This window comes from Narcine bancroftii, chromosome 1 (assembly GCF_036971445.1).
Source record: "Narcine bancroftii isolate sNarBan1 chromosome 1, sNarBan1.hap1, whole genome shotgun sequence".
NCBI classification, from domain to species: domain Eukaryota; kingdom Metazoa; phylum Chordata; class Chondrichthyes; order Torpediniformes; family Narcinidae; genus Narcine; species Narcine bancroftii.
Genome location: NC_091469.1, coordinates 234,341,021 through 234,368,588, shown reverse-complemented (window position 1 = coordinate 234,368,588; position 27,568 = coordinate 234,341,021). Strand labels below are relative to the sequence as shown.

The 27,568-nt window shown below is 41.2% G+C and overlaps 1 protein-coding gene across 1 annotated transcript in view; it reads left to right on the top strand.

Annotated features, from left to right (window-relative positions):
- The first annotated feature begins 4,782 nt into the window (after positions 1–4,782).
- reep5 (receptor accessory protein 5) overlaps positions 4,783–27,568 on the top strand; it is a 51,056-nt gene continuing 28,270 nt past the window's right edge. Inside the window, exons 1-2 of the mRNA XM_069892905.1 lie at positions 4,783–4,992; positions 5,437–5,530. Coding sequence (XP_069749006.1) covers positions 4,875–4,992; positions 5,437–5,530 — 212 coding nt within the window. The 5' untranslated portion in view covers positions 4,783–4,874. The remainder of the gene's footprint in view (positions 4,993–5,436; positions 5,531–27,568) is intronic.

The window sequence follows — 27,568 nt, the reverse complement described above, 5'->3', positions numbered from 1 at the left end:
ACAGCAAGGGGCATCGCACGACTAGCTACAACCCGAGGGGCAATGGGCAAGTGGAGCGCAAAAACAGGGTGATCTGGAAGGCAATCCTCCTGGCCCTTAAGTCAAAAGGCTGGTCTGTGGACTACTGGCAGGACATCCTCCCTGAAGGTGCTCCACGCCATCAGGTCACCCCTGTGCATGGCTACCAACGAGACCCCCCCCCCCCAACAAAAGCCTGTTTTCATTCCCCAGGAGATCAGCAACTGGAATCTCCCTCACAGCATAGCTCGCGTCTCCAGGACCGGTGCTCTTGTGTAAACACACACGAGCCCACAAGGCCAACCCCCTGGTTGAGCAGGTGTTCCTCCTTACACGCCAACCACGCCTATGTCAGGTACCCCAATGGCCGGGAGGACACCATCTCAACCAGGGATCTGGCCTCAGCAGGACCACCCACCTTGACACAGCAGCCTCCTCTGCCCCAGGATCATGTTGGCCTGATGCTTCTTCCCCATCTCGAACACTCTTTGCACACTCACACCGCGGGGGACGACCTTCCTCCCTCGCCCTTCCAACACCTCACACACGCCGATCCAGGCTGCCCCGGCCACCCCACCACGCTGCGCCATGCCAACCACTACGCGCCCACCCTAGCTGCCCCATCTAGCCCTCAGACACCCAGCACGCCCTCTCTGACCTTTGACCAGGAGCCAACCCTGCAATGCTCACAGACACTCCGCCAGCCGTCGGACCATTTAAACCTGTAAATACACATACACTACCTAAGAATGTCGCTAAACAGCCACCCCCCCCCCCTCCCCCGGGACAATTTTAAAGAAGGGGGTGAATGTGGTGAAACACCACTAGCCTACTGCAGGGGGCGATCTCTGTACCTGCAGGAAGATCACCAGAGGACAGATCACACCTGGTCGGCTGTCAATTAGCCGACCTGAATAGACCTAACTCCACCCAGCTACCTGTCAATCAACCTTTCGGGATATAATCCTGAGCCGCTCCCTCCCGAGGCAGTCACTCGGGAGCCACCAGTACAGCTACCACTATAGCAGAGTTGCTTTGCCTTGCTGCTTTCGGTGCCTATGGGGAGCACTCTGAGCCAGAGAATACACCTCCCCGAGGAGGGTTAGGTAAGTGCTCCTCGGGGCCGGGTTCTCCACTTTCAGGTGGCTTTCTGAAAGACTTTGAACTGAATAAAGCCTGTTGTACAGTCTTTCTCGAGTTTTGTGTCTGCTTCCTGCTGCAGCAGTGTATCACACAAATCAATTCAACTTGTCTGACACAGACACTGGCTTGTTTCCATCAAAAAGCAAAATGTGACAGTGACATTAAAGAACTCCAGACTGTCACCCATTTGTCAAAGTTCTTTTGTCATATAATTCTTTCTGGGCTGAGGACTTGGGAGTTTGATATTGGGTAGGCAAGGTGGACAGTAGCACCAAAAGCATGTGCCTTGGATACCATACCCTAGATATGCCTATGGGAAAGAGAGAGGGAGAGTGAGAGACAAAAAAGAAAGAGAGGATATAGAAAGGGAGAGAGTGATAGAGAGAAAGATAGATAAAGAAAGAGGGAAAACAAAGCACTCAGAGAAATAGTGAAATAAAGAAAAAGAAAGAACAAGAGAGGAGAAAGAAAAAAGAGAAAAATAGAGGAAGAGAATAGAGAGGGAAATAAAGAGAGAAAGAAAAAAGGGAGGGACAGCGAAAGAGAAAAAGAGACAGAAAGGTAAGAAAGAGGAAGAAAGAAAGGGAGAAAGAGCAAAAGAAAGAACAAGAGAGAAAGATATAAAGAGAGTGAGAAGAGAGAGTGAGGGTGAAAGAGCGAGAGAAAAAGATAGAGAATGAGAGAAAAATAGAGAGAAGCGAGAAGAAAACCAAGAGAGAAGGGGAAAGAGGAAAAAAAAGGAGAAAGAGCAAGAGAAAAAAGAGAGTGAGAGATAGGGAGAGGTAGAGGAAGAGAGAGAGAGAGACGGAGAGGAAGATTAAGTGAGAGAGATAGAAAGAGGGAGGTAAAGTGAGAAAGAAAAGCAAAAGAGAGTGAAAGAGTGAAATAAAGAGAAGGAAAGCAAAAGAAGTTAAGAGATTGAGAAGGAAAGTGAGATAAAGAGCGAGAGAAAAAAGAAAGAGAGAGAGGTAGAAAGGAAGAGAGAGAGGAACAGAAAGAGACAAAAGCCGCTTTCAGGTGCTCGGATGCAGATAATGCACCGGCAGACGCGGCTGGGGGAGTGAAGCTGGGATGTTCAGGTGGCTGCGGAGAAGTCATCTTTCTATCACCTGAACGTGCCGGCTGAAGGAGAACCGCATCCAAACGAATGCCGGATCCTGTGGCTGTATTCACGGCTTGTTTATGGAGCATCTTGTAGCAGCACTACATGAAAATAATGGAAAAGAAATAAACTTTGTTGTCCAGAAAACAACTGTTGTTTTGTTTTCACAAGGACAGTATCTCTGTGCATTGCTCCCTATTGATGTATCCTTTCCTCTTGATCAATGATAATTTATGACAGAATTTCTGCGGATTTTGGTTTATCAGGTTTAAGGACGCAAAGGTTGAGAGATGCTTGTGTAGAACTCTCTCCAGAATGCAAAAATCAATATGAAAGTTAACTGCAACTAACAAACCTCCCTCATTCTCTATAAACTGACACCAAATTGTGGCCAGCGCGGGACTACAGGGCTGGAGCGGCCGGCGTGGGACATCAGGGGCCCGAAGTCCTGTGCCAGCTGCTCCAGCCCTGTAGTCCCGCGCCAGTGGACTGTCAGGAAGCAGGGATGGTAGGTGTCACCAGCTGGGGGGGGGGGGGGGGGGGTAGGTTTCAGCACCGGGGACTCTTGTTCCACACTGTCCCCATTCCACAGCAGGGAGGGTAGGTGTCGCCAGCGGAGAGGGTGACTAACAGCGGCTCACCAGCTGACTGTCAACAGTCCGCCCACTGCTAGGTACCTGAAAGCTGCTAACCACTTTGCCTTGCTGTTTTCGGTACCTATGGGGAGCGCTCTGAGCTGGAGAATATACCTCCCCGAGGAGGGTTAGGTAAGTGCTCCTCAGGGCCAGTTTCTCCACTTTCAGGTGGCCTCCTGACAGCCACATTCGGGTATTTTAGGCAGCTTTACATTCGAGTATTCTGGCCACCTCAAAGCACATAAATAGAAAATGATAGGTGGAGGGGGGGGGGAGGGGAAGTTAGGGGAAAGGTGGAGAATGGGAAGGCAATGTGAAAGAAGGGAGAGAAATAATTGAGAAAGAGATAGAAGGGAGAGTGAGAGAATGAAGAGAGTGATAAAGAGAGAAAGGGAGAAAGTGTGAAAGAATGAGAAAAACAAAGAATGAGGGAGAAAGAGACAGAAATAAGAGAGATAGTAAAAAGAGAAAGAATGAGAGAAAGAAAGAGGGAGGAGGCAAGAAGGTGAAGGGGCGATAGGGGAAGGCAGAGGGAGTGAGTGTTATGTACATGACAACAGTGATAAAGTTTAGCTTAGATGGTGTTATATTTAAAATAACATTTTAAATTATATTTAAAATAACATTAATCAACAATTGTATAACATATTTAACTAACTTATCTTAACTAAATGTATATACAATTACCTAACTTAAACTCTAACAATACGCGAATATATTGGTGTGTGTGGAATACCCCAAACCACCACAGCTCAAGACTCAATTCTTGAAAGGCAGCTCCAAGCTCAAGGTTCAGAAATTCGGTGATGACATGTGGGTTTGAGAATGATGCAACACGCAGGCTTTCGATGGTTGAGGCATGCAGACCTTAAATGGTTGAGACGCGCACTGAGATGGAAGGAGCAGTTCATGAAGTGGGTGAATGAGGCCGGGATGACAGAAGGTTGATTAACTCACGAAAACCCTTGTTCCAGGTGCTTCAAAGAAATGTCCTGTTTAGATGAGGGCCTTCTTCTGCAATTCAAACCCTTTTCATGGGTCAGTAGAATTGAGTGCAGTATTTCTTCTGCAACTTTTAAAAAAAAACCCTTTTGTAGGTCAGCAGAAGTGGTCTCTTATTCCTCTGTAAGCAAAAATTGGAAATCTGACATTCTGTCTATTACTACCACACAATGAGGCTTCTCATTCCCACAAAAGAGTTTGAAGAGATGTTTGCCTTGTGCTGCCTTCTCAAAATGGGCCCTAGAGCAAAACTGTGCATTCGGTCTTAATCGGTTGGTTGCGCCTGGGAGAGAATACTACCCTTGTCCTTGGGAAGCCGATGGCCAGAGGGTGACATCTACCTTTTCGCATCAGTTGTTGAATGCATAACTACATCACTACTTCCATCAACGTGGTACCCGAGGGAATGAGATGTTGGAACGTCCTCCCACAAATCTATCCGTAGGGCGGAGAAGGATTTTAGGGTTGTTCAAATGGAAATCATGCATTTTTTAAATTTTGTTTGACTTTAACACCTTCAGTAGCATCCAGTTGACATGGTAGCAGAGTTTGAAACCTACCTAACAAAACATAGCAATGACAAACTTCTTCTTGCTCTTCTACGACCCTCGCTCAAATGGTTGCCACAACATACTTTCAAGGCGGACCCTTAAACTGGCCCGGCAAAGGAAGCAAGTTGTTCCAAGCCATTCCCCCACCCCAGATAGTCAATAAGCAGAAATAAAGCTCCAGAAGTGACCAAATGGCGGAGGATGCGTCTCCGAATCATCGGGGGGGGGGGGGGGCACCACACCTCGACGAAGGTGGACGCCGAACTCATGGAGCATGCGCTCACTGAGAGTGCGTCGCGCGCTCCCTCATCCCGCCCTCCCATTGTGACGTCCACGGCCGCCGCGCCCCGCCTTGGTTGCTGCGGATCTTCCGGCCCGCTCGCTCTTCTTGGAACCCTGAGCGAGTGTCCCCGGTGGGAAGTCATGGCAGCGTCCATTCTGCAGCGGCTGGACAGTTTCCTCAAGGAGAAGAACCTACTGTCCGACGTGCTGGGCAAAATCGAGAGCAAGACGGGGGTGAAGAGAACTTACCTCGCGTTGGGTGGGTGAGCGAGCGCAGGGCCGGGCCGGGCAGGGCCGGGCAGGGCAGGGCAGGGCAGGGCAATCCGGGCACGGTGTCTAATAATGCCCCTCCCCCCACCTAACCTAGCGGGAGCCAGCGTTTAAAGTAAAACCTTGTGGAAATGTGGATGTATGTGGGCCGCCGGCGTGGGGAGAGCACTGAGTTCTTACAGAGGTGTCCTGTATATTTTGGGTGCAAGTCCGAGCCGGTGAGGGTCCTTGCTTTATACCCCGTAGGTGCCAGCGTTACCTTTTACTTGCTAGGTCAGAGTGGAAAGATACGTTGTGTAAAAATTACTCTCGGAGCTGCTAACATCAGCTGGGAAAACAGGCTCTTTATTCCAGATTCTGCCTCCGCCCTTTGGCTGTTGGGAAAGGGCCGTCCTTGTGCCTTTGTGTTATAATGGACCTGTTTGTCTTGCAGCCTCCATCGCATTAATTTCCATTTACCTCGTGCTCGGCCATGGAGCATCCTTACTTTGCAACTTGATCGGATTCGTTTACCCTGCTTATATCTCGTGAGTGACATCCGCTTTATTCTCATCTTTGAAGTTTTTTTTTAAACATCTCTTTTAAAACCACAAGTTGATCTTTTCGCGTCTAATCGAGGAGATGCTTTGTTCCTGTATGAATTCAAGATCTGAGGTGGAAATGGCCCACACATCATCAAGGAAATGTGTCTCTTACTGGAATAATTTGGCAGGATGTTGAACTCGGGTGTATTGAGTCGTTATCATTCTGGGAGTAAATGCGGATTGAAACGGATCCTGTACTCTTTAATAATGAAATAGTTTTGCAGAGAGTGTCTTCTGTAATGATTTCACCTTTTAAGAGTAAATACGGATTGAAACGGATCCTGTACTCTTTAATAATGAAATAGTTTTGCAGAGTGTCTTCTGTAATGATTTCACCTTTTAAGAGTAAATACGGATTGAAACGGATCCTGTACTCTTTAATAATGAAATAGTTTTGCAGAGAGTGTCTTCTGTAATGATTTCACCTTTTAAGAGTAAATACGGATTGAAACGGATCCTGTACTCTTTAATAATGAAATAGTTTTGCAGAGAGTGTCTTCTGTAATGATTTCACCTTTTAAGAGTAAATACGGATTGAAACGGATCCTGTACTCTTTAATAATGAAATAGTTTTGCAGAGTGTCTTCTGTAATGATTTCACCTTTTAAGAGTAAATACGGATTGAAACGGATCCTGTACTCTTTAATAATGAAATAGTTTTGCAGAGAGTGTCTTCTGTAATGATTTCACCTTTTAAGAGTAAATACGGATTGAAACGGATTCTGTACTCTTTAATAATGAAATAGTTTTGCAGAGAGTGTCTTCTATAATGATTTCACCTTTTAAGAGTAAATGCGGATTGAAACAGGTCCTGTACTCTTTAATAATGAAATAGTTTTGCAGAGAGTGTCTTCTATAATGATTTCACCTTTTAAGAGGTGGTGGTGTGCCAGTTGCTCTCCATCTTTTTCCTGTATCATATATAGGCGGCCATCTTTTGACTGTGCAGGTTATGGAAACTCACTCTTGGAATTTAACAGATAACCCCCTCAAAAAAATGCAATACATAATGAAATCGTGAATTTGGATTGTGCAGGGTGGAAAAAAGCCCATTGGTCCTGCGTTACCATGCTGGTCAAAAAGACCCACTCACACTTGTCCCACCTGCCTGTTTTTGGCCTTTATCTCTCGAAACCCATTCCATCCATGAATCTGTCCCATTTTAAAAAAAAAAAAATTGCCATAGTACTTGCTTGAACCATTTCCTCCAACAGTCTATTCTAGACACCATCCTCTGTATATATTTTCTTTTAAAGTTGTGCGGAGAAAAAAGTAGGTAAATCAACTTTTTTCAAATTGGTTTTTTTTTTTGACATGTGCAAGATATTACATTTTGTGTTATGAAAAACCTTGAGTGCCCCCTCCCTATAGTGCAGATTTGCCTAATGCAAACCTCACTCATGATGCAGTAGTTGTGGTCATTGTAACCTAAACCTGTTCTCTTGATTGATCGTAACAGCCTGCAGAAGTGACCTGTCTTTCCCACTTGGAATTACTGAGCTTAATCATGGCTCCACTGTCCACTATATCCAATTCACCAGAGACTAGTAGGAATTGAATTTTCTCATTTTATTGTTTCTGATTTAATGTAATGTGAGGAATTGCATTTAGTACTGAACTATTTAGAGAGTTTGATGCATTTTTTTTTAAAAAAGCATCCAAAATTCTAGATTATGGTTCCAAATGAAAGTGACCTGTAGATGTTGAAAGTCTTTTTTCCCTTCTAGTGTTTTTTTGGAGTAGATGGGGGGGATATTATGTATTTTGTCTAAACAAATGCTGAAAACTCTCAACCAGACAGGTAGAAAGGAGGAAAGGAAATAGTATTGAGGTTTCACATCAAAAACCTTTTTCTCAGAACTGGGAAAGAGGTTTTGTAATTTCTGCATCAGTCTGGTAGGACATGCACTGTAGTTGATGGTTGTTATGGAGTAGATGAGGTGCAGAACTGGGAGGAATGTGCTATGTTTGTGGCTGCTTTGGAATGAAATGATTTTAGCAATGTGAAAGGATTTGTGGCCTCCAAACTGATGTGGAAATTACAAAGTTGAGAGGTGAGAAGGCCAATGCCATTTTTGAGATGCAGATGATGCTGTAATGCATTTTCAAAATGTATCAGGCAATGTCATCTCATCCATTTGATTCTAAAAGATGGAATATTCAATTGGAATGAATGGGCTGAAATGGTAACTAATGGTAGTCAGGTCTCTGATTAATGTCACATTATTTTTAAATTTTTTGCAACTTGGGTCTTCGGCAAACGTTTGCCATGCAGATTTATGAAATCTTTTAACCTCTGAACTTTATTTTAGAAATTAGAGAAAACAAACTGTAATTTGTGGCCATGTGGACAGGAGTCTAAATAATCATAACCTAATGGACATTGGTGCATTTTTATAGTATGTACGAAGTGTCTGTTGGAAGCATAATTTATACATCTACAAGTGTAGGTGAAATTAATGTAATTTAGTGAAATAATTTGGAAAGGTAAATTGTATTTACCAGAAAGTGCAAGCTTGCAAATATATTTTTAGGTATATAAATGGTCTATCTCATTGTTAAAATAACTGAAGCTGAATGGTATTTTTGATCTTTCATCGATTCAGTAGCTGAAATTTTGAGATGATTTAATCTGGTCATTTTTTAAAAATCAAAAATAACATTGTTTGATCAAAGAAAGTAATGTTTTTTGCTACCCATATTTTTGCCCTTTGCTATAGAATTTTTTTTTTTGTTTGCTCCTTCATTAACCATACACCTACTTGTGGCCTTCACAGTGGATTGTGATGGCTTGGCTCCCACATGATTTTGATCAAGGTCACTTCCTGGTTCTGCAGGAAGTAAAGAGGTTTGCTTATCTACATCTTTTTAGCTGCTTGCCTACTAAAATGATCTGACGAAAACGATATCTACCATGGACAAATCCGAGACTAATTAGGAGCTCTGAATTTGCTGTTTTATCTGTAGATTCTAGTCATCCATGTTAAGGTCTAGGCTTTGTGTTAGGGCAGTGGTTCTCAACCTCCAGCCTATTCAACATGTTTATTTTAGCAGAAAATATTATTTTGTGTCATATATCTAACAGTTTGTATGTAGAAATTGTGTATTATTGCAGTTATTGCATTACTGTCAGATAAACAATATTTTAAAAATTGATGGGAAGTAACTTGCTTGGGTGTGTCCCAAATAGTACAATGAGATCTGCAACCACAGTTTAGTAATCCAGTTAGGGAATTGGTATAATTGCAGTATTTTTCTGTGATGCCATTTTTTAGTTTTCTTGTTTTTTGGCAAACAATTACTCATAGAGTATGTGCAAACCAATTTGCTGTGTACCTGATATCTACCTTTTTTCATGAGAGGTTGCTCTAGAACTCTGTCCATTTTATTCCCTCTATAACCAGGATGCTTGGTTTGATCTTAGCACAAACTGTTGTCTTGGCTAACTCAGCACAATCCAAGATAAAATGGCTTCTTGCTGGTCTAATTGTGACCCTGTCATTTAACTGAGTATATTCTATTCACTAAGCTATATAGTATATGTCAACATATACTTGCATTATTTTATTCCAAATTTAATATTCAGCAGTGAACGTATAATCTTTTTGCCTCTGGATATTTGGTGAAAATGGGGGATGTGTTTTTACAGCTTGTCATACATTTGGTGAAATTTTCACTCCAGAAGTTTGATATTTTACTTAAAATATTGTGCTCTGTCATGACAACAAACAGTATAATCTTACAGGTATGAATGAAAGGCTTATTTGAAATAATATCCTTAGTTCTAAACAATAGCTTTAGAAATAAAGCAAATTTATTTGTTCATCTGATAAAACATTATAAATAAAGCTAGTGACAAAGTTGTACTGTGTGTAGAATCATAAATATTGTTCTCATACAAAAGATGTTGCATGATGTATTGAATCTATTATGTCTTATGGGAAGGGAATCAGAACCAAATCAAATTCTCCATTGTACTACTACTTACTTTTCCTTGAGTGCCTATCCAGTTCCCTTTGAGAAGCCCTAATTCAGTGGTTCTCAACCTTTTTCTTTCCACTCACATACTACTTTAAGTATTCCCTATGCCATCGGTGCTCCATGATAAGTAAGGGATTGCTTAAAGTGTTATGTGAGTGGGAAGGGAAGGTGGAGAATCACTGCTCTAGACCCAATTGTTACTGAAATATTTTGCTTGAGGAAAAATTGTGATTGGCCCATTTCCTTTGGAGTTATGAAACCGTGCATATAACAAGTCAATTAGATACAATTAAAACAGGGGTTTTCAATCTTTTTCTTTCCACCCACATCCCACCTTAAACAATCCCTTACCAATCACAGAGCACCCATGGGATAGGGAATATTTAAAGTGGAATGTGAGTGGAAAGAAAAAGGTTGAGAACCACTGCCCTATTTGATTCTGTTTCCATCAACCTTGCAGGACCAACATTTAGATCATGACTATTGTCTTAAAATAAAAAGAAATAAAATGTGTTATTTGCTTCCCCTTTGCACCTTTTAGCAAAAACTTTAAATCTGTGCCAATTGGGCCTTGAACCATGGATTCATAAGAACTGTTTCCTGCCATCTCCCCTGTCTAAAACAGCCCTGACTTTCTGCAGCTCTGTCAACCTTGTTTTGCATGGAGAACAGGCATCTGCACCTTGACCTTGTATCGGGAATTCCTCATGGCTGGTAAATCTTTTCTGTGTGGAAAAACGATAGGCTGCAGAAGCTGTGATTGTAGTAAAAACACCGAAACGCTGGAGGAACTCAGCTGCACCTTTCAGCATCTGTAGGAGACAAAGATGTATTGCTGACGTTTCGGGCCTGAGCCCTTCAAGGAAAAATCAGAAAAGGCAGACAGGATAAATCCAGACCAACAAAAGGTATTAGTTAATTGTATGTGATAAAGGACTAAATCTTTTCTGTGCCCACTCCTACTGTTCACATCTTTCTAAAAGTTAAATGACCAGGATTGGATACAGTATGCTAAGAGTGAAAGTGTAATTTTTAAAAAAAAATTTAGACATACAGGCTATTTCGGCCCACAAGTCCATGCAGCCCAATTTACACTCCATTAACCTATATCTCTCTATGTTTTTGAATGGTGGGAGGAATCTGGAGCCCCCAGAGAAAACCTACACATTTACAACAAAAACAGACAGCGTAGAATTTGAACCCCGACTGCTCCCAATCACTGGCACTGTAAAGGGATTGTGCTAACCGCTATGCCAACTGTGCTGCCCTATTGAACGTGAATTAGTTGTAGCAATTCTTACTTTATTCTTGCAGTTTGTGGTATTATCCAAAATCCCTGAGGTGTAGGATATATATTTGCATTTCTGCTATTACCTCATTTGGCTGCAGAAGCGAATCTAAGGAAACTCAGTGTCTCGGGCGGGTGAGGAGGGGGTGGGGAGAGGAGAGAATCTCTCTGACTGTAAGTGTGACTGTGGTGCTTAGGCAATTCCTTCTGGTGGTGAATTTGTCTGCCTCGCAGCAGGCCAAAGGAAATGTCATTTAATATGACACTTTTATTTCCATGACAATAATTTAAATCTTGAAAATAGAGTTGTAATATAAACACAGTTGCCAAGGCAACTTAATGCAAATATTGGTAAAGAGCAACTTTTAAGATTTTTAAAGCCTCTGCTTTTTTCTATGAATAAGGAAATCTATGGTTCAACCCTTGAGCACCATGATACAATAATGTACAGTATGTTGAAATATCTGGCAAGGAAAAGGGAGCTTTATTTACTGTCTTTACATCTGCTCTAAAACTAGTTTCCTTGTTGAATTTCACATTTTTTAAGTTTGATTAATCTTTGGTATTTCTCAAAGTTTAATATTTGTGCAACCAAATATGGGACTCTGGGATTAATTAAGTGGCATTGTTTCCATGTATTCCATTGCTGAGTATCAAGTTCAAGTTTATCATCCGATTATCCAAGGACAACACAATGAAATGGTGTTCTCCCAGCCTCAGTGCAAAAAGATGCAAACACATAACCAGACATAACAGATACATAAATTTTAATTTGTGAAAAATTTTATAAATATTTTAATAAAAATGTAGAAAAACCTTGTAGCTGTGCACAGAAAACAAAACTCCACCACCATTTGGTGAGGGCATTGTGGGGAAAGTGTCTTGGCAATATGCACCCGAGACCAACTTGCTCCTGAGGCCTCTTCATCTGATCATTAGATGTGTAGTTTCTGCGAGGTAGGATCCCCACATCCAGAGCAGACAGGTGGGAACTGTGGCCAATAGAGTTGGGGTGTGCAAAACAAAATGAAACTGAAGATCATGAAAGAAGGACTTTTGAACTGAGTGTTTCATAAATATGCTCTGGCAATCTGGGCTGAATCTGTGAAGATGATTTAAATTTGGGGTAGGGCAAGTTTAAACATCACCAGGGGATCACATTGTTATCAGTTTGAAGAACATGAACAGAGAAAGCGTGGCTGGACATTAGAGTGGTTGGTATAAGAATGAGGAAATTGTAGCGGGAAGATTGTTGAAACGGTGGGATGAAACTTGATCATGAAAATGGCAGTTGGAAGTCTGGATATTGAGTGACTTGGGTTTAACTACTGTAACCAGGTGTTCTCAAGATCTATTGACCCTACAGCATTCCATATTTTTTATACACCTCCATTAATTAGGGGAAAAAACATTTGAGCCCAGATCTGTCTAATTGGCAGCCTTCATATAATGAAATAGATTTCATGGTTTTACTGGAGAAGGAGCAACGAACAAGTTCAAGTTTATTATCATGTGATTGTACAAGTAAAACCCAATGAAACACCTTTCTCTGGTCCTCTGCACAAAAATCTGCAAATGTAGACATAACAGGCATACAGATAAATGATATCAGAATCAGGTTCATTGCCATAGACATGAAATTTATTGTTTTGTATAATACAGGTGCAAAAATTGCCATAAAATATTTTTGCATACTTTATTTAAAAATAAATAAATTGGTGCCAAAGAAGAAGAAGAAGCATAGTGAGGTCGTGTCTGTGGTTCATTGTCCATTCAGAAATCTGATGGTGGAGGGGAAGAAGCTGTTTTTGTCACACTGGGTATTTGTCTTCAGGCTCCTGTACCTACTTCTTGATGGTAGTATTGAAAAGAGGGTGGTGAGGGTCCTTGATGATAGAGGCTGCTTTCTTTAGACACTGCCTCTTATAGATATCCTAATCGAGTTAAGACTGAGTTCACAACTCTGTAGTCTTTTGTTGTCCTGTGCAATGGTATCTTCAAACAAGACAGTGATGCAACCAGTCAGAATGCTCTCCACAGTGCACCTGTAAACATTTTCAAGACTTTGGTAATGTATTGATATCTCTTCAAGCTCCTAACAAGATATAGCCGGTGGTGACCCCCTTCTTCATGATTACATTGACATGATGACCCCAGGATAGATCTTCAGAGATGTTGACACCCTCCACTGCTGACCTCTTGATGAGAATGTTTATATTCTCCTGGATTCCCCTTCCTGAAGTCCACAATCATTTCCTTAGTTTTGCTAATGTTGAGTGCAAGGTTGTTGTTGTGACACCACTCAACCAGCTGAGCTACCACACTCCTGTCCGCTTCCTCATTGCTGTCTGTGATTCTGCCGACAACCGTGGCATCATCAACAAATTTGTAGATGGCTTTTGAATTGTGCCTAGCCACACAATTATGGGTGTAGAGGGAGTAGACCTTGAAGTGATTGATTGTCAGTGAGGAGGAGATGTTACTGATCTGCACTGAATGTGGAAGTCTAGGATCCTGTTGCAGAGAAGGTGCAGTCCATGTACACGTATATAAAAATAGGTATGCAGTAAATGTATGCATATATAAAAATAAATATTGTTAAATAAATAGCAGTTTCTGAGGGTTTGTATTAGCAGTTCGTTTGTTGTTCAGCAGACTCACTGCCTGTGGGAATAAGCCATTTCTCAGCCTGGGGGTGATTATATGGTGGTTAACAAAACAAGGTGTGGCTGTTTTGGTACTTGTTGAAGGAGTGTTTATGGCAGATTTAGGAAGCTATTGGATAGTAAATTGGTATAGACAAGAGTCAGTAGAACTCAGCCAACACCATCATGGGCATTAGTCTTCAAGGACAACTATAAGAGACAGTATCTCAAGAAAGCAGCCTCTATCATCAAGGACCCTCATCACCTAGACCATGCCCCCTTCTCACTGCTACCATCAGAAAGGAGGGACAAGAGCCTGAAGACAAATGCCCAGTGGTACAAAAACGGCTTCTTCCCCTCTGCCATCGGATTTCTGAATTGATAATAAACCACAGACTTTTCTCTTATTTTTGCACTAATCTTTTTATATTTTATCTCCACAGATGCCTCCTGATCTGCTGAGTAATTCCATCATTCATTTATTGCATATTTCCCCTGTGAAGTGCTTTTCACACTTCAACATATTCTCCCTGTCTTTTGCTCATCATCCTTGTTCATTTCTTAGATACAGTTGCCAAAGGCAGTTCTGGTCTCTACCCGACTTTGGATATTCCCCTTGTTCTCTCCATCCCTCTTTATCCTGTGAGATTGCAGCATTTTCAAACAGTTGTTTTCTATATTTTCTAGTTCAAATGAAGGGGCATTAGCCTGTTGACTGTTTTGCTCCACAGTTTATGCCTGACCTGTTAAGTGCACACATCATCTTTTATTCTTTGTACTTATTATAGATGGTCAAGCATTAAATGGCCCCCCCGATGCCTGTTCTGGCCCCAGTGCCTCACCCCTCCCCTATGCCAACTCTGCCACCAGTACCTCGTCCCCCAATGCTTGCTCTGCCCCCAGTACCTCGCCCTCTGACACCCCAGTCCCATTAGCATCTGGACTCTTCTCGATCCGTGTCACAAGCCCCGCGATCTGTGTCATAAGCCTAGCTGTCGCTCCATATTTCTTTATCTTGTGTCTAGAAGTCCATTCATCTTCCTCAATGTATTCAAAACCTGGTCTCAACACAGGACATCTGAATCCTGATTCTACCCCACCTCCCCAGTACAGTTCTATTTATCGTATCTCAGGAAGGATGTGACAGCATTGGAAAGTATGTGAGAGATTTACAAGGATGTTTCTACGGCTGGAGAAATGAAGCTTGACTAAACATTGACAAGATTGATGCGGGATATTATGGATGAAAGATTCAGAGGATATTTGAAGAGTAAAAAATTCATGAGATGGATAAAGTGGATAGTAAGGTAATTTTTCTATTAGTAGGTAGGCAAATAATTTGGGGATCATGTTTTTTAGTATTTATTAGAAAGTTATATTAAGAAGAGAGGGAGATAAATTGCACCCTGCAGTATTTGGAAATCAGAAATTCACATCTAAGAGTGTGGTAGAGTATGTAAACCTCACCACATTTAAAAATTACCAGTTGAAGGTTTGCTGTTCTACAACCTACAGTGATACAGGGCAACAATTGGGAAGTGGTATTCGGCTGGTTAGTGCTTCCTTTGGCTAGCATTGCCTTGTGTGCTATTAACTGCTGTATCCATTACCTTTCCTGGCAAGAAAAATTACATATCTGGATGATGAAAATTTCAATTATCTCAGTAGATACTGTTGTGTTGTTTTATTTTTATCCTTGTTCTTTTGGACCATTAATTTTACCTTAAATCTTTTTCCTTTTGTCTCTTTCAATAAGAATATAGGTTGTTGTCCAATTTAGCTGAAGGATTTGAATGGGCTTGATTTTGATCACCAGTATTACCTGGGTGGAGTTTACATGTTCTTCCTAATTATATGTGTTTCCTCTAAGTGCTCTAGTTTCCTTTCATATGCCAAGTATGTGGCAATTGGTGTGACTAAATTGAAAGCTCTTGGTGCCTGCCACATTGACCACTGCCAGTGGGCTGATATCGCCTCAAACTGTGCATCTTGGCGCCTCACAGTTCGGCGGGCAGCAACCGCCTTTGAAGAAGACCGCAGAGCCCACTTCACTGTCAAAAGACAAAGGAGGAAAAACCCAACACCCAACCCCAACCCACCAATTTTCCCTTGCAACCGCTGCAACCGTGTCTGCCTCTCCCGCATCGGACTTGTCAGCCACAAACGAGCCTGCAGCTGATGTGGACATTACCCCTCCATAAATCTTCGTCCGCGAAGCCAAGCCAAAGAAGAAGAAAGAAATTGATCCTATTGTAGTTATAGATTGTTGGAAGGAGAATCAGAGTGATGTTAAAGGCAAGACTGAAAGAATATCTCACGGGGAATGGATAGCTCTGAGAGTTACCATAGGCCATTAGGTATTGAGTCAATGTTATAATGATGAGTTTATTGTCATTTATGTTGTACAGTGTATATATATATAGCAAAATTCTTACTGTAGCCAAATAGGTATTAAAAAAATCATTAGTATATATAATTGAATTAAAATGAATCAGTAAATACAAAAGAAATTTATGATAAATAGTCACAGTTATCCTAGTATTTAAAATAAAAAGAATGACTTTGCAATAGTGCAGTCAATTTGTGGTATTGGAATAGTCTATGAATAGTGTAACAAGGGGAGATTGAAGAGGCTTATAGCTGGGGAAAAAATACTGTTCTTTAACATAGAAGTGTAAGGAAACAGGAAAAAGTAACATTTTGCTTTGAGCCATAAGAGTCCTCAATGCTTCTGTAAAACAATGTAAAAGCTCCATTTTCAACAAAATATTTTTAACATCCAGTGTCATAAGGATTAGGAATAATTTTAAAAATCACTTTGAATTGACATTTTGAGTTGAGGATGGCGTGATTCCAGTTCTGTGGATTCTGAGGTGGCTAAAGGTGAAATTACTCTTGTGCAGGTGGTGCTTGATGGGGTGAGTGGGCAAGTAGTTTGAGAGATTGTTGTTTATATGTAGTCTCCACATGATTCTACTATCACAGTTTCATCACATTGGTTTCTCAGGTGCACACTTTTCAGCGTTCAAGGATTCATGCTAGTCTATAGGATGTTACTCCCCACCCCCCCCCCCCCCCCAACCAGAGACTTTATGAATGTCCTTGGAGTATTTTTCATTATCCTGGGAATTCCTTCATCTGATAGAGCTTAAAGTGTACGTTTCAGAGGTATGGATGATGTGGTTCACCCACCAAAGTTGAGTGAATTTGATTGAAACTTTGATGCTGGCCAAAGAAATTCATGATTTACCTACTTGTATTTGAAATAAAAAACATTCTAGATAACTTCTGAGAAGTTGGGATTATGACTATTTTCAAGAAAGAGCACAAAGCGCATTGCAGGAAGTGATGCTGAGGCCACATTTGGAAAACTGTGTGTAGTTCTGGTCACTGAATTATAGGAAGGATATCAACAAAAGTGGAGAGAGTGCAGAGAAGATTTATGAAAATGTTTCCTAGGTTTCAGAATCCAGATTACAAAGAAAGATTGAGCAGATTAGGTCTTTATTCTCGGAGTGTAGAAGGTTGAGGGGGGGTGGATTTTATTGAGGTATTTAAGATTATGAAGGGGATAGATGGGGTTGTTGTGGATAGGCTTTTTCCCTTGATGGTTGGAGAGATTGAAACAAGAGGCTATGAATTAAGAGTTAAGGGGCAAATGTTTAGAAGTAACATGAGGGGGGAACTTCTTCACAGAGAGTGGTGGCTGTATGGAATGAGCTTCTGGGAGAACTAGTGGCAACGGTTCATTTTGTCATTTACGGAAAAATTGGATAGGTATATGGATGGGTGGGGAATGGAGGGTTATGGGCAAGGTGCAGGTAGGTGGGACTAGAGGAGACTACTTGGTTCGGTGTGGTCTAGAAGGGTTGAGATGGCCTGTTTCTGTGCTGTAATTGTTATATGGTTATATTTAAATATGTAATTTATAGCTATTTTTGCACCTGTAATGCTGCAAAACAATGAATTTCGTGACATATGTTCATGACAAATTCTGATTCTGGTGACAAATCAAATTATTTACCAGATAGTCAGTCGACAGGAAGATTTTCATGTGCATTTGATTGGAAATCAACAATTTTTATTTGCTTACAGTATGACCTGGTTTTATCACCCATGTTTACCATGTAATTGTACTATTTCAAGAGTCAATTCTCAAGTTCTTCTTTCTTCTGAGTCAGATCTGTATCTTGTATAATCTTGCTTCTACCTTGTGTTTCTAGACTGCTTTTGCCAAGATTTTCATCTCAGTTACTCTCAACATCCTTGTCTCAGGATTGTTACAGGCAGTTCTCCTGATCTCTGCCACATCTCTTTGGCTGCTCACTGCGTATTTTTAGGAAGGTATTGCATGAAGATCGTGCCTTCTGTGTCCATTGTTCTTTTCCAGGTCCATGGATCTCTCTTATCTGCTTCCCATCATTGCAGTATCCATTCATTCAGTGCTAATACTTCTCCAAGCTGGAAAATTGTCACTTGAATTGTGGTATGCCCCACTACCAAGCTGACTACAAAGATCGCTGAGATCTTGAGAATTTGCAACATATCATTGGGAAATATCTTGCTGAATCTGTTGCAATGTTGTTGCACGATGAAATTCAGCAACACTGAACCTGGCAAGTGAAGTTCTCACATTTATGTACCTGATAATTTCATAAACAACTTTGTTTGATGCCCCAAAAATGGGGTGGAGCATGGCAATATCTGCATTTATTTCATGAGTAACAGGCTCGTCCTTCAATTACTTTGCCAATTGATGTAGTCCATGCATTTCTGCAAACAACCCATAATCATCTAATTAAATGCTTGAGTCTCATTGTTTCTGCATTGTATCATTTACATTGCCTCGAGGAACAAAGGTAATTAAAAAAAATATGGAATTTTCAAACTTCACATGATCTGAGATTTTTTTTGAACAATGTTTGAGTAAAATTCTAAAGAAAACACACCTGCTACTAACTTTGATACCCAATGATGGATCTGACTGACTTAATTGCTGTCGATTTTAAAGGCTGCAGATAGTGACAACTGAGCCAGTGAAGATGATTGACTGAATTCCCCTATCAACCAAGCTTGGCGTTTCACCGCAAAGAGACAAAGATTGATTTAATGCACATAGATTACATACAACTTTCTTCCACTTAATACTTGTTTTTGAGAAATTACCATGCTTTAAGAGTAATTACTGTCCATTCTGTTCCTATTAAAGAGGCTCTATTTTCATCATAAATTGACTTTGTTGAATCATAATTAGTTAATTTTCACTACCCCACCTTCAACTCGTTTGTTGGCACTGAGAAATGAGAGTTGTTTAAAATAATGATATGCAATGGGCGTGAAAGGCTTTTGGAAAGCAAAAGTAGAAGTTTGAGAATGCACTTTTCACCACAATAAGCTGTATTTTTTATATCTTTTGTATCCTTTCTCAATATTTGTTAAACCTGGGACATTTCAGGTTTTGACTGCATAATATAACCATATAACCATTTACGGAGCGGAAACAGGCCATGTTGGCCTTTCGAGTCCGCACCGGTTCATTGATTTTGTGCGCCCTCTTCAGGCATTGGTCCCGGTAGATCTTCGCATCCAAAATCTGAATAAACAAAGTAAGTCGACTTTGACTCACTTCTCCACTCTTAAAGCCTTCATTTTGTTTTTCTGCCAGTTGTTCTACATTGCCACATTTCTTCATATTTGTATATGTACAGAATAGAAATGGGTCCTTCGGCCCAGCTCGTTCATGCTGATCAAGTTGCATACTTAAGATGATTCCATTTCCCACTAAGCCATTCTAATCTATGTACCTGTCCCACTGTCTTTTTTAAAGTTGTAATTATACTTGCCTCAACCACTTCTCTTGGCCAGATGTTCTACTTACTCACCAGCTTGCTTGTGAAATAGTTACCTCTTGGACCCCCTTTAGGTGTTTGCACTTTATGTCCTCTAGTTTTAGCTTCCCCCTACACTTGGTGGATTGCCTAAAGAAATCTCTTGGTGCCTGCCACATTGACCACCGCCAGTGGGCTGATCTCACCTCAAACCGTGCATCTTGGCGCCTCACAGTTCGGCGGGCAGCAACCTCCTTTGAAGAAGACCGCAGAGCCCACCTCACTGACAAAAGGCAAAGGAGGAAAAACCCAACACCCAACCCACCAATTTTCCGCTGCAACCATGTCTGCCTGTCCTGCATCGGACTTGTCAGCCACAAACGAGCCTGCAGCTGACGTGGACATTTACCCCCTCCATAAATCTTCGTCCGCGAAGCCAAGCCAAAGAAGAAGACTGTTATAGCGCTAGCAACCTCTAGTAACAAGTTTTTACATTCTCCCTGTGACCACTCGGGTATCCTCTCAATGCTCCAATTAAATCTCATGTTCCAAAGTAGCACGAGGTTAGTCAGTAAATTGGTCACATTGGGATAATTGGACAGTGCAGGCTCTTGGGGCAGAAGAGCCTGTTACTGTGCTGTATCTCTGAATTAAAATATTTAAATTGTCTTTTCCCCTTATGATTTTGGTGCATCTCAACCCTCTGATGGTCGCAGGGATGGGAAGCTCAAGCCTGTCCTGAGACGAATTTTCAAAAATCAGAACCTTTATGTGAGCGTTCCTGAAAGATCTTTTCATAATTTTAATTTATTCACATTGTTACAACATAGAGAGTTGTAAAGAAGGTTTGAAGAGAAATATACATTGTTGCCCTTGCTGCAAATGAAGTTGAGAAGAAGTGGTTGTTACTGTCTGGAATTCACTACCTAATAGTTAAATTCATATGAAATATAGAATTTTGGATTGGAATGGGAAAACACATGGAAGTTATACAGATGATGACTTTGCATATATTTTTGGTACTGTAATTACAAGTAACATTTTTTGCACACACATTTATGTTAGACCCAACACTACTGAAGGTACAACACTGGTGAAGGTGTGCACAAATAATACCATTTTCAACTTTTGGACTTGATAGCAAACTCAACTATTTCAGTCATCACTTTTTAAAATTTGCATCTGAACTGACAATGCATTTTATTTTCTAAATATCACATCAAATTTTGTGCACCGTGGAGTTGGCGGAGCAGGGTTTACTATTTTTCCTGGAAGCTCAGTAATTTTGGAGAATCTTCATTCAGAAATATTAAGTGTCCAAATAAAACCTGATATCAAATCTGCGGCCTGTCATTTTTGGTATCCTGTGCCAGGTGTACATTTTGCTGTCGTGCCTGCTTTTCAGTGGCCAGCTCTATTTGTTGCTTTGAAATGTTTAATAAATGACAGGTGCAGGAAGTCTGCAGTTAGTTGGCAGGATAAATTCTGATTCTGCTCAAAATTTCAAGTCAAAGACCCTATATCTTCACTGTTTCAATTCATTATGTTTGGTGTTTTCAATTAGGATACCACAAGTTACTCCTATTTGATGTCAAGTATGACCCAATAGTGAGGGAAATATGTTAGGATGTACATAGCATTGGAATAACAATATATTGTTCTTGGGGGGGGGGGGGGGGTGGGGGGAAATAGATTTTATTCCACTTTTACATGGCTGTTACTTAGTCTCACTATCTTGAATCAATGGGAAAGCTTAAGATCTACTTTCCAAGCCAGCTTAGTTGACTGTGGTGATCCTTGAGAAGAATTCTACTTGTATTCTTCAGATTAGAACACAATAGTACTGAAACTGGCCCTTCGACCTGTCAACTCCATGCCAAACTTTTCTGCCATCCCATCGACCCACACCTCCAAGACCATATCACTCGAAACTCCTCCTGTCTGTATAACTGTCTAAATTTCTCTTAAATGTTGAAATGGAACATGCATCCACCACTTCTGCTGCCAGCACTCTCACTAACCCAATTTCCCCTTAAACATTTCACTTTCACCCTTTACTGATGTCCTCTAGTTCTTGCCTCACCCAGCCTTGGTGGGAAAGGCCTGTTTGCATTTACCCTATCAATACCACTCATTTTGTATACCTTTATCAAATCTCCTCTCATTCTCAGGCTCTCCAGGGTTTAAAGACTTGACCTTTTCAACCTTTCCCCAGAATATGGCACCCCAAGTCCCAGCAACATCCTTGTAAATTTTCTCTGCACACTTTCAATCTTTTAGCTATTCTTCCTGTGAGTAGGTGAACAAAACTGCACACAATATTCCAAATTTGGCTTCACTAACATCTTGTACAACTTAAACATAATACCCCAACTCCTGTACTTAATACTTCGATTTATGAAGGCCAATGTTTCAAAAGCTCTCTTTACATCCTTATCTACTTGTGATCCCATTGAATCATGATGGTACATTGCAGGTGGCAGTTATTTGGCCATAGTATTTGGTACATTTCTATGAGATCCCCCTCAATGCGAGTTAGTACATTTCAAAGCCATCAAACAATCCTGATACTCACATCCCTGGGGTCATTGAAAACCTCATCTGGATCCTTTCCAATGCCAGCGCATCCATTCTTGGATATGGAACCTAAAACTGCCTACAATATTCCAAACATGGCCCTCTCTCCCTTCTCCACCTATTACCTCCTGCCTTTGGGACCATTGCCCATCTTTTTGGATGTCTGCTGATACTTTTCCATACCTTGATGAAGCTCAAGTTTGAAATGTTGGTTCTTTATCTTTGCTATATAAAATACACTGATTGACCTGCTGAGTTTTTACATTATGTTTTTACTTCAACTATGCTGTCTGCAGACTTGCTTCTCCTTTTTTAAGATACCGTCTCTTGTAAATGTCTTTAATTAGTGAAGACTGATGCCCTTGATTGCACTGACTGAGATCACAATTCTGTCATTTTTTTTCCTGTGCATTGGCACCTCCATACCAGACAGTGATGCATCCAGTCAATGCTCTCCACATTAGACCTTTAGAAGTTTTCAACACCTTGGTGGCATGCCTAATCTTCTTATACACTGACGAAGTATAGCTATTGGCGAACCTTATTCATGATTATTCTTATGGTCTTTTGGACAGATCTTCAGAGATGTTGACACCCAAACATTTGAAACACTGCTGATCCCTCAATGAGGATTGGTATGTATTCTTCCTTCCTGATGTCCACAATCAATTCCTTAGTTTTGCCACTGTTGTGTATACGGTGGTTGTTGCGACATCACTTACCAACTGATCTCATTTCTGTACACTTGCTCATTGCCGTCTGTGATTCTGCTAATGACCGTGACGTCGTCATCAAACATGTTGGTAGCTTTTGGATTGTGCCTAGCTGCAGTCATGGGTACAGAGTAGAGTAGTGGGCTAAGCACGCATCCTTGAGGAGCGCCTGTGCTGATTTAGTGTGGAGGAGACGTTGTTACTGATCCATACTGCCTGTGGTCTTCCGATGAGGAAGTCTGTGGTCTTCCGATGAGGAAATCAAGGATCCAGGTGCAGAGGCCCAGGTTTTGAGCTTGCAGGCCAGTACTGAGGGGTTGATGGTGTTGACAGCTGAGCTGTATTCAATGAAAAGCAGCCTGATGTACCAGTTGGTGTTGTCTTGGTGATTCATGACTGATTGAAGGGTCAGTGAGATGGCATCTACTGTGAAGTGATTGTGAAGGTAGGTGAATTTACAATGGGTCCAGGTCCATACATGTGTACAAATTCATTCTGGCCATGACCAATCTCTCAAAGTATTTTTATCACAGTCGATGTGAGAGCTACTGGGTGATAGTCATTGAGGCAGCTCACCCTGTGCTCTTCTTCGGCACAGGGATGATTGATACCCCTTTTGAAGCACTTCCTCTGACTGTAGCAGCAGTGAGAGATTGAAAATGTTGTGAACACTCCAGTTAGTAGATTGGCACAGACTTTGAGTTCCCTGCCAGGTACTCCATCAGAGCCTGATGACTTGCAAGGGTTCACCCTTTTGAAAGATGGCCGCAGAGACGGATATCACAGGGTTTCCAGCTTGTGCAGGGATTCTCATTACTACAGTTGAATCCTCCTTTGCAAAGTGAGTACAAAAGATGTTCAGCTCATTGGGATCCTGGTCAAAGCTGATGAGTATATGATTCTGTTTCTAGCTTCACTTGGAATTACCTCTTTGCTGTTAAGATAGCCTTCCATTGATCGTACTTGAGCTTTCTGTGGAGGTCAGAATCACTGGTCTTAAACACCATTGTCCTAGCCTCAACAAGTTGTGAATCCTTTGAATAATTGGTAAATACTTTACATTTTTCTTCCTTATTACTTACAAGTTAACAGAGGTTTCCCAAGTACTTTGAATCTCCACTTTCTGAATTCTCTGCCCATTTAGAAAATGGTCTTCTGCCAAAGTGCATGATTTTATACTTTCCTATGGTTCATACCATCAGCCACTTCTTTGCCAATCCTCCAGACCTGTCCAAATCCCTCTACAGACACCCTGCCTTTCCTGTCCTGTGAATTGGCACCTGCTCTTCCACCTATCTTGGTATCATTTGCAAACTACCACAAAGGCATCAATTCAGTCATCTAAATCAGCCATTCTTTTTTTTTTGGCTATGCCCCCCTTAGGACTTGGCTCAAAGTTTATGGACTCCCTTTCCTGTGAAGCTGTCTAGTTTAGTTGGTTTCTTCCATGCTTTTCTACTACCAACTATATATATATATTTATATATATATTTATATTATATATATATATACATACATACATATATATATTATATACATACATACATACATACACACATATATATATGTAAATAAATAAAAAAAAATATATATATAAATAAAATATATTTATTTATATATATAAATTACCATATCAGTCTGTGGCTCACCCTTAAATGTGCTGTGGGTTGACAATGGCTAATCAAAATCATTTGTAGGTAATATGAAAATTAGTGGACCTAATACCAAACCCATTAGAACCACACTAATCAATGGCAGCTAGCCTGAAAAGGCCCACACTTTGCTTTCTGCCAGTTAGCCAATCTTCTAACTATACTGGTACATGTCTGTAATATTATGGGCTCTTATCTTGTTTTGCAGCCTTCTGTTCAGCACCTTGTCAAATGCTTTCTGAAAATGCAAATAAGCGACATCCTCTGAGGACCTACCCTGCTTGTTACTTCCTCAAAGAATTCCAACAGATTTATCAGACAGGATTTCCCCTGAAGGAAACCATGATTACTAGCCTATTTTATCATGTACTTTCATGTACTATGAAAACTCAACCACCGAGGTCAGGCTAACTGGCCTAGAATTTCCTGCCTTTTTGCCTCTCTCCCTTGAAGAGTTGAGTGATATTTGCAATTTTCCAGTCCTTTTGGAACCATTGGTGACATAAGTTGCATAGAACTTTAGTACTAAACAGTTGCATAAAGAATTTACATTTCTACTTCCTCAAAATGTAGCATTTTGGTTTCCTTTCAGAATGTAGTTATATAAATAGTCTGGAGAGGCTGGTGCTCTTGTAAGAACAGAGTTCCTGATTGGCAAAAAATGAGGGAAAAAACTCTGGTGTCTTTTGTGAGAAGGATCTGCAGGAGAAGAAAGTGGGGTAGTGGTAGTGGGAGAGGAAAATTCAGTTGTGGTATTTAAATGGGCTATGGGGATAGGGTCTCGTTTCATTCATTTACCTCCCGGGGAAAATCGTGTGGCACGTCTGATCCATGGCAGAATACAGCAGCGCAATCCCACCATCTTGTTTTCTTAATAAATACACAAAATTGCTGGAGAAACTCTGCATGTCCTGCAGTGTCCATAGGAGGCAAAGATGTTTTGTGCCCAAGCCCTTAATCTAGGTATGAGCAACAAGCAGACAGGCACCTGAATGGGAAGATAGTGGGAGAAGGGAAGAAGGGGCAGGTGGAAGGGTACTAGGTCAATGGTGGATATGGATTGGAGGACAGGAGAGAAAAGCTGAGAATCAGGGGTGGGGGGTGGCTCTTTGAATACAGAGCTGGAGGAAATACAAAGCTCACCAGAGTACATACATGAAATTGCATACAACCCTGAGATTCTTTTTCCTGTGGGACAGGCAGGATGTGTATTCGTTGCAAATGCAAAAAAAATGTACTCAAGAAAATATATACAAAAGGGAAAAATGTAAACAAAGTGCAAACAAACCTGCAATACAGAAAATAAATATTCAATAATAATTAATGTGTAGCATAAGAGTCTCTGACATCAAAGTCAATGAGTTTGTTGTTGAGGAATCTGATGGTGGAGGGGTAGCAGCTGTTCCTGAACCTCGTGGTGCGAGTCCTGTGGCACTTGTACCTCTTTCTGATGGCAGCAGCAAGAACAGAGCATGTGCTGGGAGGTATGGATCCTTGATGATTGTTGTTCTCGGAAAGCAGTGTTCCCTGTAGATTTTTCTCGATGGTGAGGAGTCTTTTGCCTGTGATGTACTGGGCTGTATCCATTATCTTTTACAGAGTTTTCTTTACAGAGGAATTGGTGCCCCTATACCAGGCCGTGATGCAGTCGGTCATCACACTTTCCACAATACATTTGTAGAGGTTTGCCAAAGTTTTCGATGCCATACTAAACTTCCGGAAACTCCTGAGAAAGTAGAGGCGCTGACGTGCTTTATTCACTATTTCATTCATGCGTTAGGTCTATCAAAGGTCTTCCAAGATGATGACTCCCAGGAATTTAAATTTCCTCTGCCTTTCCACCTCTGATCCCCTAATTATCGTACACCTCTAGTTTTCCTTTCCTAAAGTCCACATTTTGCTCCTTAGTTTTGGTGACATTGAGTGCAAGGATGTGGTTAATACACCATTCAGCCAAGTTTTCACTGTCCCTCCTGTAAGCTGACTCATTGCCCCCTTTTAGATCATCCACTATCATTATATAAACCTGTGGATGGTGTTACTGTCCTACTGAGCTGCCACACAGTCAGAGGAGTAAAGTGAATAGAGCATGTGCTAAGAACATAGCCAGCTATGGAGATTGTGGAGGAGACGTTCTTACCAATCCTTACTGATTGTGGTCTGGAGGTGAGGAAATCCATGATCTAATTACATAATGAGGTATTGAGGCTCAGAGTTTGCTGAGCAGTTTTGATGTGATGATGGTGTTGAATGCCAAACTGTAATTAATAAAGAGCATCCTGATGTATGTGTTTTTGATGTCCAGGGATTTGTGTAGAGCCAGTGAGATGGCATCTGCTGTAGACCTGTCGCTGCAGTAGGCAATTTGGAACAGATCCATGTTGCCACTCAAACAGGAGCTTATATGCTTCAACACCAACCTCTCAAAACACGATGATGTGAGTGTCACTAGTCGGTAGTTATTTAGGCAGGTTACTATACTCTTGGGCACAGGTACGATTGAGACCTGTTTGAAACAGGTGAGTACCATGCTCTGCCAGAGAGAGATGTTGAAGATATCTGTGGATATGTTGGCAAGTTGATCTGCATAGATTTTCAGTAGTTGGCTGGGTATTCCTTGGATTCCCTCTCCTGAAGGCAGCCTGCGTGTCATCCTCTGATACTGACAGAAGAGGATCATCAAGGGACGTGGGGGTGCATAGTGGTTCTTTATTGTTTTCTGATGGTCAATGTAACTTGGGTAGGACTCATAATACAAAATATTGCATTGGGGTGGTGAGGTTGGAAAGATTAGCTTAAAGAGCTCCAAATTCCATGAAGCTGAATTATCTGACTTTCTTGTTATCAATTTGAGCTCATTTTCATTGCCCTTGCTGACCTAGGTAAATTGTTGGTGGAGCTCCTTGGTCAACTTGAGCAGTGGTCACGATGCAGTCTTTATTATCATGCGCTGAAGGCCACATGACTAGCTTTTGTGCTGGTTGAAGTGTGTGTATTGGTGCGCGCACAGGGAATTGTTTGGTGACATCACTTTGCCGTGAATATGTACTAGGCATGATTGGCCGTGTTTGAAATGGCAGCCACTGCTGCCATTCCTATTTTCAGATCATTTAATGTTTTGGTTCTCCAGAATCATTTTTAAGTATTATTTCTCATTTGGCAGCTTCATTCGTTAATGCCCACATCTGTGCATGGAAATATTTCTAAGGAATAAATCTAATTTTCTTGCCCAATAATTTTTTGCCTGCACATTTTCATGATGTGCAAATAAAATATTATTTGACCAACTGGATGTTT